This window comes from Bombyx mandarina, chromosome 21 (assembly GCF_030267445.1).
Source record: "Bombyx mandarina strain Sakado chromosome 21, ASM3026744v2".
In the NCBI taxonomy this organism is placed as follows: Eukaryota; Metazoa; Arthropoda; class Insecta; order Lepidoptera; family Bombycidae; genus Bombyx; species Bombyx mandarina.
In genome coordinates, this window is record NC_143227.1 from 9,192,096 (window position 1) to 9,207,401 (window position 15,306).

The window sequence follows — 15,306 nt, forward strand, 5'->3', positions numbered from 1 at the left end:
GCTGAATGACTTTCGCTTTTTTTTTCTTCCTAAGCTTGCTTGAGCCTTGAAAGCTCACGGGGCTCAAGCCGGGAGTGTTCTACCACCAATCTACCACCGGATCGGAAACATGACCCACTGAGAATATCCTGTGAGAAACTCAGTTGGCTGTGCTGTGTCTATGAGTTAATTTACTCGACGAGCCCTTCGTCGCAAGCGGCGGGTTCGGCGTGGATCGTGGCCGGTGCTTGAGGTACCTAAAAGCACCGTTAATGGCTCGGGAGGATCCGTAATGACGTGCTTAGGGCGACGTCGACTGTTTACCATTCGGTCTACAGGATCGGGTATGTAATTACCGGTGACCGCGACAAGAGATTTCATGTCGTGCCGCCTTCCAAAGAGTCGCAATTATGCCGACTGTAAATAATCACTGACTGAGTCGAGCTCCAGGTCATCATGGAGATCCATATTCGTTAGGAACCATGGTGATTTAACTATCCGGCAAAAACGCGATTTAATGACTAAAAGTAGTTCGACTTTCGTTGAAATCATAAATAGATAGATAATTTTTTTTTTTATTGCTTGGTTGGACGAGCTCACAGCCCACCTGGTGTTAAGTGGTTACTGGAGCCCATAGACATCTACAACGTAAATGTGCCACCCATATAGTAACAACGGCTGTAAATTTAAGGAATAGGATTTAAAAAAGTATAATAGTTATTTCTTTTGATAAAATTAATTACTATGAACTTGTAACTTACAGAACGTGAATGTGATGAACTAATAACAAACATTAATAAATATTAAATGTATTTATTATCTATGATTAATAACAAGATTGATTTCGAGACCACTTCGTTCCGAAGAAAGGTTACTTTTCAATTTAGGTTTTGCGAAGAAGTGAAATGGAAATTATGGACAAATTATCTCATATTTTGAGGTTTGTTATTGTCAATTACTAAATTTTTTTTTTATCGACGCCAAATTTCAAAACCAACTTGGAATTAGTCGGTCTTACAACTAAATAAGACATAAAAACTATCAAAGCAATAGTTCACTAATTTTCTAATATGACACATGATTATTTTTTATCACCTAGCAAATCCACATCCAGTTACGACAATAATCAGAAGAGCAAAAAAAAAAAACACATCACTGGCACAGTTTTTGAATTGTACTTATACAGTACTCATAATTCACAATGTCATTGTATATATCACATAGCTCACAAAAGTAGAATACTCCTTGAACTCCTGCGGTGAGTGTGTGGTGTGGTCCCAGCGCGTCTTGCAGCAGCGGCGGCGGCAGCGGCGGCACGTCGTGCGTGCACCCGACCATGCTTGGCGAGGTGGTCAGATCTAGCAAATCTCTTTTCGCATTCAACACATCTGTAAGGTTTGTCCCCTGAGTGACTGCGACGATGTCGAGCTAGTTCATCTGAGCGCGCGAATCGCCACGAACAGTCACCCCACGTGCAGCGGTAAGGCTTTTCACCGCTGTGTCTCCGTAAATGAGCTCGAACATGTGACGCTTTTGCGTAAAGTTTGCTGCATTCTTCAACGGGACATCGAAAAGCGCCGACTTCCGGACAATATTTGGGTTCGCCGAACCGAACTTTGACTTCTGGAGTTGCTTTTTCTCGTGGTCTCGGCCATTCGCTTTCTATTGAGGTATAATCATGAGTTTCTAGTGCATATACTGAGCTAATATTCGGTATTGATTCCGTATTTGAAAGCTGAGCGTCGTTAGAAAGATCGCTGCTTAACGCTTCCAATAAATATTCGTCGATAATGCTCTTGTCTAAATCTTCAAAATCAAAAACTGGCAAGTCGTCGACAAGATTGTTCTCTTCCTTGTTTGGATCGTCGGCGCCGATTACGAAACCGTCACAATTGAAATCCAAATCACTGAGCTGCCAGTCGCTGGTGTCCGAGTCGAAGGACGGGAGTTCGAAGTTTATTAGACTTTCGGCCGGCGAGTACTCGAACAGAAGTTGGTCATTGAGGAGGGCTTCCTCGAGATGCGGACCGCTGCTATCACAAAACATCGTCTATCTGAAATGAACAAAAGTGTGTTTAATTTACGACAATATTTAACTTTCAAAAATCGAATACAATCGCGTAAACATTACTAACAAAACACGGTGGTGCGTTTTATGTAGTGGCCAGTTTTGTTTGTTGATAATAGCGTGGATAACGATTTAGGCTGAGCGTTTAATTTAACAGGCGCTTGTGTCGCGTCCCGGGGTTGGAATGAATGTGATCACGATGGAGAGCCGGCCGCCGGACACCGCGACGGACGCGCGATAACAACGATCGACGATTATCGACGGATCTGCGCACGCACATGTTCACCGCTCGCCTTAATGAGACAATCAATGGTTTTGACACTGCATGCACCATAATGCTATTTGACAAAATTTTGTACGTTTGTGTCAACAGCGCGGGCGGTTACAATGTAATTTTAAACACTGCAACCAAGTAACCGAGTTTGTTTTGTTAACGGTTTGCAGTAAAGCTGATAAAAACGTAGAAAATATCAATTAACAATGCAGTTTATTCAGTGTTATTGAGACGGGGATCATTCGTTTCATTTTGTTATCGGTTGTTTGCCCCGAACTACAGTTCTTTTACCTAGGGTTATTAATGCGACTTTGTAAGTGAGAATGTATTCTGTAACTGGAGAAAAAAATGTACTGAATGGTTTCACATAAATAGTTGTATAGTGAAATTCTAATACAATAATCTAGAAGAACCAGAGTTGTTTTGTTTTTGTGGGTAGTTATTTGACGAGTCTTAATGTTCTCGATAAAAAAATATTTAGTTTTCATCTTTAAAGAAAAAAATCAAGAGAAAGTAGAGAACATATTAAATGGATCTAAATCTTGAGTAACCAGTAATTATGGTCGAATTTCGTTTGGCGAGCACTAGTTAAATAAATGAATAAATATTGTGATTAATTTCATTGATGATTTGACAAATTGTTTCTATTTGATTATTGCTCTAACGATCATCTGGAGTTCAGTAGTTATCGGAGATTAGACACAGACATTGCTATACTCGTAGGTATGTCGAGTCAAAGTTGAGTTCTATTACCGGATCTGTGTTGTTTTTGCAAAACTTATGTTACTTCCTTTGATAATAATGATAAAACTCTACGAAGTGACGATGAGCAATACAACATCAATGCGTGTGCGTATTTTTACCGACGCGATGTAATATCGGATGTCTCTTTCACGAAGCATTTTTTTTAAAATAGTTGTTATTATTGAAATTCTGCACGATGTAATTAATTATAGAAAATCTTACGAGTATTAAAAAAATAATTTATTTTTTCTTAAGCTGTGGGCTTGCCCGGTGTTGAATGATTAGTAGATTGTCTGGAAAAATCCCTTAGGCTACCAGCAAATAGGTAGGAATAAAAAAGGAAAAAGTTTACTGGATGCCACACTACAAAGTGGATGCGATACCTATATGTGGTAAAAGTTTTAGTTGTATCATATTGTATGGTATAATATTTTGAAAATGCTTCAGCCACGAGTAAGATTGAAGGCATGGCTATTTATTACATGCTTGAGAATGATTCATTATTTTGTTACCGGAACATTAAATTTCGTTCATTAACGGATGTCTTCGTAATCTTTTGATGTTTTATTGAACGGAATTTAACCCGCGGCGGGAAAAAAAGACCTTATCATTTCATTTTATTCATTTATTGTTGAAATGTTTTGATTTATTTTAATTGCAGACACTACTCAGGGACAAAAATAGAACTACTATTCAGTTAGTTTAACCTTTTACAACAAATTATTATAATGAAGGAAAACTTAGACGTGAATTTATAGAACTTATTAACTTACTTTTCGCCATCATGGCTGTCAATTGTCAAAGGTTTTCAATTCAGAAAAAGAGAAAGAGTAGGTAATAACCATCACTAAAATCCACTTAAAAGTTTTTGAATGAATCGAATGACATTGTGAAAACTGATTTAAATTAATCATTTATTTATTATTAATACAAAAATTAAAGGGTACAAGGTATTGAAGCTCAACAGACTACTATTTTAAGTACATACTTATAATTCAATTATGCGTCCAATAACATTATTTTTATTGTCTTTGATAAGTTGTAGACACGTTATACTTGTGTGCTACGAGCATCAGACTTGTTAGATTTATTACTGCACTAGAGTAAATCAGTAACAAAGGCGTTCAAAACAATTACATGCTGAATATTAAAGTTAAAAAATATATAATTATGCTTACATTCTGCAGTTGAGGTCTCTCATTCATGTGCTATTATTGTTCTACCTTTATTTTCTGGTCCAGGTTTTCATCAATTTTGAAGTTCGATACCATCGCGTCACTTAAGTATTCATGCACTGATACATAGCACCTTGGTACTAATACTTCAAAACGAATGTATGTTTATTCTTGGCTGCAATCAGTCCAGGTTGAGGGGTGCTGCCACATTCTACCACCAAACTAGTATCATCATCATTCTCATCATTCTCCCAGTCACCTGGGATCGGTGCAACATATTTTCTCCTTCCATACTCCTGTATCATATACCATTTCTTCGCTCACTCCCCTCTTACACATATCGTCTTTCACACAACCCATCCATTTCTTCTTAGGTCTACCTCTTCGTCTATATCCTACCACATTCATAGATAACACTCTCTTACCAATCTCATTTTCATTTTGTCTCATCACATGTCAATACTATCCTAAACGTGCACTTCTCAACTTCTCTGTCAGGTGCCACTTCCAGACTTCCTCTAACATATTAATTCCGTATTCTATGCATTCTCGTTACTCCACACATCCATAGCAACATTCGCATCTCTGCTGCATGCAATCGCCTTTCATCCGCCATTTTAGCGGTCCAACAAACTGATTCATACAAGACGGCAGGCCTTACTAAGGTCTTATATATATCTTCCGTTTTACCACCATTTTCCGTTCTATCACCAAACTATTGGTTTGGGTTTTCCACGAATGAAATCTGGAAAACCAGGTGCCGCATTTGAGCTCTGCGTTTTGTTTTGGCTGCGTCACTGCGCGGCGGGTTTTGCGTGGCGCGCGTCTAGCCGGCCGCCGTTATCGGCTGCGGTGGCTGGCACCGCCAACATCTGGTGCCATGTGTACTCTGTGCGCATACACTCATCATGATACTTCTTTATCTTTGATTTTTGTATTGCGAAAGGAATGAAAATTGCAAACATAAAGAGCACTTGCATTACGACGCCATTTTTTCCGAAAAGATTTGGTATGGTTTTTTTTTGTTTTGTTTCAAAATTATACATTTAACATAACATACTTTTAACATAATTACCAAGTATAATTGTTGAAACAATGTTTTCTGGCTTATAGCTCCAATTGGCCTAAAGGCAGTCATAAGGCTATTTTTTTTTTGTAAAAATCTTGTTTTGCATCTTTAAATCTACTTCTGGCAGCCGCTCGTAAAACTCCTGCAAATCTCTAAACAGCATGATAAGAGGACATGCTTCGTGCCTCAGATAATGTAGGATAGAGGCAAGAAGACGATGAAGAATTGAAATTACTTTCTGTCTTAATAATGTTAGGGGTCTTAACTTATTACAACGTGAAGATAAAATCCAGCATTTAAACTGTGACGATTTTAATCATCTTACAACAGTAACATGTCAGCATTTCATATATAGGTACACAAACTAAGAGAACTTGCTTGTAAGTTAAATTATTGTATGAACAAAATTACAGTAATTAAATGTAGACAGTAATAAGGACAATGCCGTACACCCTTTGCTATTAAATTGATATTTTTAATTGAAAACAATTCATAGTTATGTCAGTCCATACACAAAGTCCATACGTCAAGTTGTATATTAATATAATTTGTCAGAGGCTATTGTGATAAAAATCGGTGGCTGGTACCGCCAGCGTCTGTTTGTTCGTTAGTTACAATAACTACTTATTATTATTATTTGAAATAGACAGCGCTTAATTGACGTACGTACTCCAGCAGGACACAGGATATGTGATTTTCAAAGTGTATTGATTCAGTACATGATTGAGCAGCTCCACGAAGGATTCTAAAATTAGCATATTTTAAAATTTTAATTTAACTAAGCGTGACTATACCTCCTTTGAGTTTTAAAATTTTTAGATTTTCGTGATTTCTTTAATGGTGTTTTTGACTATCAACACGTAGGTACTTCTCATAGGAAGTAAATTTATTACATATGTCGCATACCTAATGCACACAAAATTCTGTTTCCTAAATCTTACTGAAAAGCATAGTCAGGGTATACTTCGTACTTTATCTACGGATTTACAAATGTACCTTTGGATATTTACAAGTAGCATATTTTTTATATTTAGCTGGTTTGCTTTTTTTCTTAATATAGGTACCTACTCGCACTCGAGCATAATAAGGTTTACTTTTATTAGGATTAATGTGTAGTTTTCTTGACATGTTTACCATAATTGGCCAGATAAATCCTATAATTTACAATTTGCAAAATGGCAATTATGGATAATGATGATCCATTCGAAAATGTAGACTATTATTCTGCTCTTAATTTATTAAAAAAATGTTAATACGTTACTACGTTATAATTCCGAATTATCTAAAATCCCTGCTGGCAATCCGACAGGATGATAGAAAAACCCAAAAACAATGCTTAGGCGAATCCAATACAAAAACATGTTAATGGCTTTGTAGATAAACACATCATTAAACACGCGGCGTGTTTTCGATCATGGAAAAAATGGTAATCTGATTTGGTATCAATGGCTGTTTAGTTTCATGTTTTTTTTGTGTTAATTGTTGGGTAACAAACACGATATTTTTTTAATGTCCATATTAACATGCATTGTTTTGAAGAATCGTACGACGTATCGACGAATCTTAACGATTCATTTCAGTTTCAAAGAGCTAGTATAATTTTGTTCTAACATTAAATGTTTATACATTTTAAGAAAATAATAATCTTTATAGTTTTTGTTAAATATATTGTCATAGCACCGCATGTTGTGACTGTAAATTATTGTCATGTACTGCACGATCTGAATTAATTGTAACTATTTTAATGTTCTCATTTAAGTGAATTTATGTAATTCTTTTGAGAATAAAGAATATCTTTAACCCGAAATATTTGCGAGTGTCGGCTAGCTTCATATCATTGTATTGTCACTAAGATTGCTCTATGAACGCTAGCTCGCAACAATCACTGCATTGTAGAAAGACAATGATTCACTTTCATATTATTAAAATATAATTTATGTAATTACTGTTTGTAGGGCATTTGTTGCACCACCGTTTTTGTTGTGATGAAATAATGCGTTTCGGTTTGAAGGGTGGGGCAGTGGCACTGCTGTAAAACTGAGACTTCAAACTCATGTTTCAAAGAGGGTGGCGTCCTATACGCTGTTAATGTCTATGAGCTCCGATAACAACTCAACACTATGAGGCTGTCAGCTCGTCAGCCCATCTAATAATAAATAATAAAAAAAAGACAAATTAATGTTTTGATATTGCAACAATCTGCTCGGCATAATATCTTACATTTAAAATACGAAAAATAAGTGGTATTCTTTTCAGTAAATTGGAGTTTTTACTTCAGCCCAGTATTCTACCGTTATCCGTACTGATTTATCGAATTTATATTAAATCTTAAAATTTAAATTAGCGCACTAAGTTCTCATTACAGTCTCGCGTGTATGTTTGTTTTTCAGGTCAATCGTGCCTTCAGCGACTGTTACTAAGTTACAAACGAAAACAATATCTGTTTCAACCAATAACAAAACGTTCGTGGCACTTGCCACGGTACTTATAAACACATGTCGCCGGAATAACGTGTATTATTGGCACGTGCTTCCACAATATTATTACGATTCGATATTCTATGTGGTACAAGCCCATTTTAAATGATCAATAATAGAGGAGGTTATGAATTCGACTGTTTTTTTGTGTGTTCCAAAACTCTTTTCTACTTGAAATTGATATTTTTTTTAAAGTTGACGCTTCTCCTATGGTCTCATTAAAATGTTATCCAGATCTGACTAGGAGTTTATTTTAGTTACTTTTTATAATGCATATTTAAGTTTCTTCGACTACATTAGTATTCTCATTTTATATTGTCGAAGTCGGTTTTTGGTGTTAAAATTTTCTATTATATTTCTATATACGGGTTCATATAGGTACGTCAATAGCTAATAAATTGAATACCTACACCTAAATGTTATTGTAAAGCGAAGTGAGATATATGACAAAAAGCATTTTTATTTTTTATTATTCCCTTTGTAAATATGTATTGATTATTTTCATTATAATTACCTACATACAATACCTACTTGATATTATTATTATATTATTTATGAATGAAAAAAATACCTCATTACCTTTTCCAACATTATCCTATTTTTAAATGAGCTTAACGGGTGATTTTTTTACCTAAAGGCGTCATTCATGGGTGATTGCCTGCCAACAACCATTTGATGAACAGAATGTTAAGCTGTTAAGGTCCCGCTTGTCTACATAAATAATAGAAAATACTTGGGTGTTTTATATAATGGCCGACGGTGACAATTCACCATGGGGTGGGCCATATGCTCGTCTGCCTACAAGGTCAATAAAAAATAAAAATATCTGCAACACACAAAACGCCCAATTTGACTGTGGTCATGGTTGGGAGAGCCCCAGTTCATAATACAAGCAAACATACACGTAGGTATACATTTGTAAGATATTGATTAGAAATATCTTACCCATAATTATATATCGTGATATCTCACCTGCAGTTGAATGCTCTTAGGCTGCTGAGTCTTAGAGCGTGAGGTAGATGTATCTGCAAACCGTGACGCTTGCTTCGCAGCAGAAATGAGGCGATAGTGATGGGCACTTACTCGAACAGGCTGATTTAGTTACACAACGCTATTCATTCATTGTGAAGTCGTTTGTACGTAAATTTTTAGGTCCAGTGTGCTCTTAGTACGAGTTTCTTAACGTTCTCGATAACGTAAAAGTTAACCTAATTTTGTGTGCAACTGTAACAGCGCCCCTAATTAAACGGCAAACGTACGCAAACGATCCCATTCCATACAAATATGAGTTAACTTTTACGCTATCGAGAACGTTAAAAAACTCGCACTAAGCACACAGAATCACAGAACATGATTTGATGAAGGCCTTACATAATATATACCTTACATAAAAATCAAGTATACAGTTTAAAAGCAACAACTAATAAGCCCGCTTAATCAGAAAATCGAACGATTGATTTTTTTTCCCGTCGTCACTGGTCAGAATATTCAAGCGAATTTATAAAATTATTTGTGTTGTCATCGGCCGTTGATGCGTGTGCAAATTTTTAAGTAGATCGGAAGTACTGAAGTCTGTGAAAGTGGCGTTCGAATATTAGGTTACATATAAGCAAAAAAACATATTTGGCTTAAGCGACATTTTTGCAACTTTACAGGAGAGCCGTTTAAAGTAAAAAAATTGGAAAAAAATATCATAATAATATGTAATACAAAATAAAACGCACCTTTAATTACAAAGATGAATGTGCGTATTAACCGAAATGTCGCTTAAACCAAATAGTCTTTCACCCCTCGATGTAGCAAGCTGATAGAAGCATGTTTATTTTTAACTTTAATTTTTTATTGCATAGATGGATAGACGAGCTCACAACCCACCTGGTGTTAAGTGGTCACCGGAGCCATTTTGAGATGTAAGTTCTAAGGTCTCAGTATAGTTACAACGGCTGCCCCGCCCTTCAAACCGAAACGCATTACAGCTTCACGGCTGAATTAGGCAGGGTGGCGGTACCTACCCGCGCGGACTCACAAGAGGTCCTACCATAGCTGTCAAAGGTCTGTCAAAGGTGTGTTAAAGGTGCTGAGACAGATCGGCGACATGTTGAAGATCGTGGAAAGTTTAAGTGGCGAACTTTGTTGATAGTCTATGTCCAGCCGTGCTGTCTATAGGATGGCGATGGCGATATAGCCATTTCAGAATGCGCGCTCTCTATATTCTTACTGTTTGCGATTCGGAGATTTATTGCAGATTTGGACATAATAAAAATACAAAATAGACATCCCTGTGAAAAGCCGCAACATAAATTTAAAATTAACAGCTTCATTCCATTTTCATGGGCTTCAACTTAGCTAGTCACTCTTGTGTAGTGGATGCCGGAAATATAATATTGCAGGATAAAACAGAATATGGAATTAACCAAACCAAGTAAATCTCAACGTTTATTGTAATAACGGTAATTTACGGTAGGCAGCGGCTTGGCTCTGCTCCTGGCATTGCTGAAGTCCATGGGCGACGGTAACTACTCACCATCAGGTAGGCCGTATGCTCGTCTGCCTACAAGGGCGATAAAAAAAATAACGGCCAAGGAGCTGGCACAGAATTGTCTGGGGGATTCAGAAATAATAGAAACATAGTACTGTTTTGCGCATATTTTTTTTTTAATACGAGCATTTTACAACAATATTGAAACGAAATCATTTTGAGATCTGCTGCCAACATACACTACGGGCGCTCAACAAATAAACATAAATCGCGCACACTAATCTATATAAACATGTCGCATAAGTACATACAGGCTTCCCGATTTAATCTATACATACACTATAACTATGTATCACTTTACTCAACGTTCGCGGAACGTTCTCTCCTTCACTAGCACAGTCACATTGTTCGTCTGTTTGTCCGTTTCACTAGTAGATCACTTCGTAAACTGTGGCCTTCTTATCGCCGGAGCCCGTCACAATGTATTTGTCGTCCGATGAAATGTCACAGCTCAGTACCGACGATGATTCTTTTGACTGCGAACAAAGATATATTGTAAGCTAGATGAGCTACGTCTTAATACTAGATTTGGATTCGTAGTTCTGAAGTAAAATAAATGAGAAGAATCAGTCAGATCGTCGATACCGAATTCGGTACAAACTATAATAATCATCGTTATATTTTTAATTAATGTTTTAGCGTGTTATTTACGTATTTTTTTATTGCACTAAGACTTGTAAACAACTCTTAACAAAAACAAGAAAATCTGTTGATAAATAGAACGAGATAATGGCAATCAACCGTTTTGTCTTTGCCTATTTATCTATAGACTCTTCCATTTATTTTAAACATCCAAAAATTTCCCTATACGTCTTGAACAATGAAGCTCGTAGTCACATATGACAGACAGTGGACTTTCAGCGAGTACCCGTTAAAATAATGTAGAACCTACTATTAATTTTAAAGTGAATTCAAAATTAAATTAGCCAACAGATACAGCCCATTGAGTTTCTCGCCGAATCTTCTCAAGGTCGCGTTTCTGATTCGATGGTAAATTCTGCAAAGCACTGTTCTTGCTAGGGCTAGTGTTAGCAACGTCGTCAAGTTTGAGCCCCGTGAGCTCACCTACTTGTTAAGGTTATGCTGACATAGCCTCTCAAGGCTACCAGATTAGATATCGACGCTTGAAAGGCAAACATAACTAAGCGACAATGCGTGAACTTTACAGTAGACTTATTTAAAGTTGAAATACCTGAAAAAAAACTATTTTAACGAATCTAGCTGTAGGGTTGAAATTATTTTAATAGACCTAGAAATATATATTTATTACGCATCGAATTTGGTTATTGCCTATCATTTATGTACAAAGCAGTTATTGTCGCTTAGTCACATTTGCCTTTCAAGAGTCGATATGAAGAAAAAAAAATACGTACCTGGAATATGCTTGCGCCATACGGAGTGCGCCATGCGTTAAGTAGGTTATCCTTCCCGGTGGAGACGAACCACTTCCCGCATGACGCGAACCTGAGCGACAGGACGCACGACTCGTGCAAGTGCAACTGGTACTTGTCCGGCTTCACCGCGTGCAGAACCTCCACGTTGCTGTTCTCCATGCCGACCGCTAACCATTCGCCTGTGGATTTTTTTTAAACCATATAATAAAACTAGCTATGGATATTTTGAAGTCGTCGTGGCCTAAAGGATAAGACGTCCGGTGCATTCGTGTTGAAGCGATGCAACGGTGTTCGAATCCCCCCGGCGAGTATACCAATTTTTCTAGTGAAATACGTACTCAACAAATGTTCAAGATTGACTTCCACGGCGAAGGAATAACATCGTGTAATAAAAATGAAACCCGCAAATTTATAATTTGCGTAATTACTGGTGGTAGGACCTCTTGTGAGTCCGCGCGGGTAGGTAGGTACCACAACCCTGCCTATTTCTGCCGTGAAGCAGTAATGCGTTTCGGTTTGAAGGGTGGGGCAGCCGTTGTAACTATACTTAGATCTTAGAACTTATATCTCAAGGTGGGTGGCACATTTACGTTGTAGATGTCTATGGGCTGCAGTAACCACTTAGCACCAGGTGGGCTGTGAGCTCGTCCACCCATCCAAGCAACAAAAAAAAGCTCCACGAGGAGACTAGAGATCGCAGCAGATGGAGGATGATCGTACAAAAGAGGTTGATGCAGCAGGGGAGTCACGACCCTCAGTAATGAAGAGAACGACGCAAGGAGAAGGAGGAATAAAACTAGCGGACCCGACAGTCGGTCCGTGCATGTACCGCGTACGTGCGTCTTTAATCCCAAAACATCAAACCTTTTTTTTTTACAAATATTAATTATGAACCATTTTGTAGTTAGTAGGGCTTATAAAGATGCTTTTTATAAAGAGAACTGGAACAGAAACATCGAATGTAGATTCTATAGTTTTATCAAAAATTCTGTTAGACTTAGAAAACTCCCCTCGTATTACTAGAGATTATTAATACAAACAACTTAGACTAAAAGGTTGAGTATAACTGCCCGTAAAACAAAAAAACCTAACGTCACAATGGAATTGAATTTAGAATGTAGATCGGTAATTTTTATAAAATGTCTTCCGATTTTCGGTGCAATGAATAAATAATCCAAATGAATAAATAAACGTCAGGTATGTTACATGTATGTAAGCATTTGCATTACCATAGTTATTATATACGGTATGTTAGTATTCTAGAAGCCAAAGCGGTATGATATACTTATATGTATACTCCTTAAACATACATTGCACTGTCTCAACTTTCCAAATTTAAAACAAAAATTTATAGTTAGTTTTAGCGTATATTATTAACTTTTTTTTAAATTAAATGTGCTTTGTTTTACAATTTATGGAAACTCCGTCTTACCTGTAGGGCAATATCCTAATGAGAAAATTTGAGAGCTGAAATCGTGCTGTTGCAACTGTCTTCCTTCTCTCAAATCCCATGATCTGTAAAGAATATAAGATATATGATTACATTGATCGCTTCGTTGATCTAGTGGTTAAGGACCACGACTTCAAAACCTTGGAGTCTGTATTTAATTTTCAATGACTCTCACCTTTCATAATATAATAATATTTTAAAAAAGCCCTTCCAAGAAAATCCTAGTATTTATTGAAAATCTTTGTATTGTCTACGAAAAAAAAAAGTAAAGTAGTTAATAACTAATTCGTATTTTATTAATTTAAAGGTACAAAGTTATAAGCGATCTCTACGCGGCGCAAACTACTCCTTAATTCTTTGAATAAATCGCATAAATCATTATTCGAAATAAGAAAAAATAATAAATTGTTTTAATAAGTCATTAATGCAATCGAATAAACAAATAAAAATTAAATAACATATTAAACTGTATGACTGAGTAACTTCAGATTTTCGAGGTGCCAAGCAAAAGGTGGGAGAGTTTTTAACCCACCTAACCTCAAAGACAATAGTATGTTATATCTCCTTGTCTTATCTCCTTTTCCTATTCCTCTAAATAATTCCTAGAGTCCTGGCACCACTGTTCTACCCACTATTGGCACACAATAATGCAGTTCGTCAAGTAATTAAGATGCTAATATTTCAAATCAATTGAATCCTCCTTGAATCTCAAACTGTGCTATGAGTTCTATGAGAATTGCCTAATATCAATTGGAGCTCATTACCAATTAGTAAATTATATGTTTTTTTTTTTCAATTTCTAGTTAAATTCTCAAAGTAAATTGACGGCGTCACTGTATGATACATTAACATTGATTACTGGCGGTAGGACCTCTTGTGAGTCCGCACGGGTAGGTACAACCACCCCGCATATTTCTGCTCTGAAGCAGTAATGCGTTTTGGTTTGAAGGGTGGGGCAGCCGTTGTAGCCTGTGAGACCTTAAGACTTACATCTCAAAGTGTGTGGCGCATTTACGTTGTATATGTCTATGGGCTCCAGTAATCACTTAACACCAGGTGGGCTCTGAGCTCGTCCACCCATCTAAGTAAAAAATAATAATAAGTGAAGACGTCACTATATGATACATTAACATTGATTTCGCGCCACGATAGCATCTTAAGCAATTTGTTTTATGTTGCAGGAAAATTACAAAGTTAAAGACATTTTCTAAATTATTTCTTTTCAAATTTAATTATTTTATTTATATAAATAAAAATGCAAGGTAGTTTAATGACTTAAAAGTACATATTATTATCCGCAACAAGCTTCGTCAGATTATAGAAACAGAGTTATCAGCAACATGCTTCGTTTCTCAAAACTACATTCACAGTCGAATATAAATGTTTTGTTTATCGTGAAACAAACTAGTTTTTCTATTTGAATGACACAGATAAAGTAGTGCGGTATCGTACCTGACTGTGTTATCAAGGCCGCCGGTCCATAGCTTCGTGCCGTCGGCTGAAATATCTATACAGGATGCGCCGTCCGTGTGTCCTTGGAACTGTCGTACTAAAGTCTGATTGTGGAGATCCCACACTGCTATGTTGCCGTCAGAACAACAACTGAAGCAAACCTGGAACCGAAACGAGTTATTATTATTATTTATTGCTTAAGTAAAAGTTGTAACCAGCAAAAATATTAGTTATTGCCTATTTTTATCTGTAGTTACCAATATGATATTTTATTTATTTAGAATCTAAGTACCACTTTCATATTTGCGAACCAAAACTTGTATTTTGGAAAACAGTCTTGTGGTCTAAGTAGGTAACGCCCCTGAATGCTGGTCACGAGAGTCGTGGGTTCATTTGTGTAATGAACAGGTTTATTGCTCTTTGTCTGGGCGTTCAGTAACTCTATGTGTATATATTTAAACAGTTTCTGGTTTCCATAGCAGGCAATCCTTATATTTAGGAATGTGTGTAACATATCCTTGGTTGCTATTTGTTTATTGAAGTGAAACTTCTAATGCGACTTCTAACAAGCTTGCGTTAAAGGTTTAACGCTACCATACTAGAAAGAGACAGAGCGAGAGTGAATGCGTGGTACTCGAACGCGTGCTCGTAGTTTACCTGTTACAGGCCAGCGCGAGCGTTAGCA

At 36.8% G+C, this 15,306-nt stretch overlaps 2 protein-coding genes across 4 annotated transcripts in view; both read right to left on the bottom strand.

Moving 5' to 3' along the window:
- Positions 1–776: 776 nt before the first annotated feature.
- On the bottom strand, positions 777–5,055 carry LOC114241126 (uncharacterized). Of its 2 annotated transcripts, none has more exons than XM_089736313.1 (2): positions 4,244–5,055; positions 777–2,033 (listed from the first exon to the last, which is right to left on the bottom strand). In XM_089736313.1, exon 2 carries the CDS (start codon positions 2,024–2,026, stop codon positions 1,205–1,207), a length of 822 nt encoding a protein of 273 aa, XP_089592439.1. In that variant the 5' UTR covers positions 2,027–2,033; positions 4,244–5,055; the 3' UTR covers positions 777–1,204. The 2 variants fall into 2 exon arrangements, with proteins under 2 accessions (XP_089592439.1, XP_028027667.2); XM_028171866.2 differs by lacking the exon at positions 4,244–5,055 and adding an exon at positions 2,115–2,490.
- Positions 5,056–10,417: 5,362 nt separating this feature from the next.
- Positions 10,418–15,306, bottom strand: part of Gro (groucho) — a 74,141-nt gene continuing 69,252 nt past the window's right edge. For both annotated transcript variants that reach the window (XM_028171786.2, XM_028171785.2), the window contains exons 13-16: positions 14,622–14,782; positions 13,152–13,234; positions 11,699–11,898; positions 10,418–10,801 (exon numbers count right to left, since the gene is read on the bottom strand). In XM_028171786.2, coding sequence (XP_028027587.1) covers positions 10,694–10,801; positions 11,699–11,898; positions 13,152–13,234; positions 14,622–14,782 — 552 coding nt within the window. In that variant the 3' untranslated portion in view covers positions 10,418–10,693. The remainder of the gene's footprint in view (positions 10,802–11,698; positions 11,899–13,151; positions 13,235–14,621; positions 14,783–15,306) is intronic.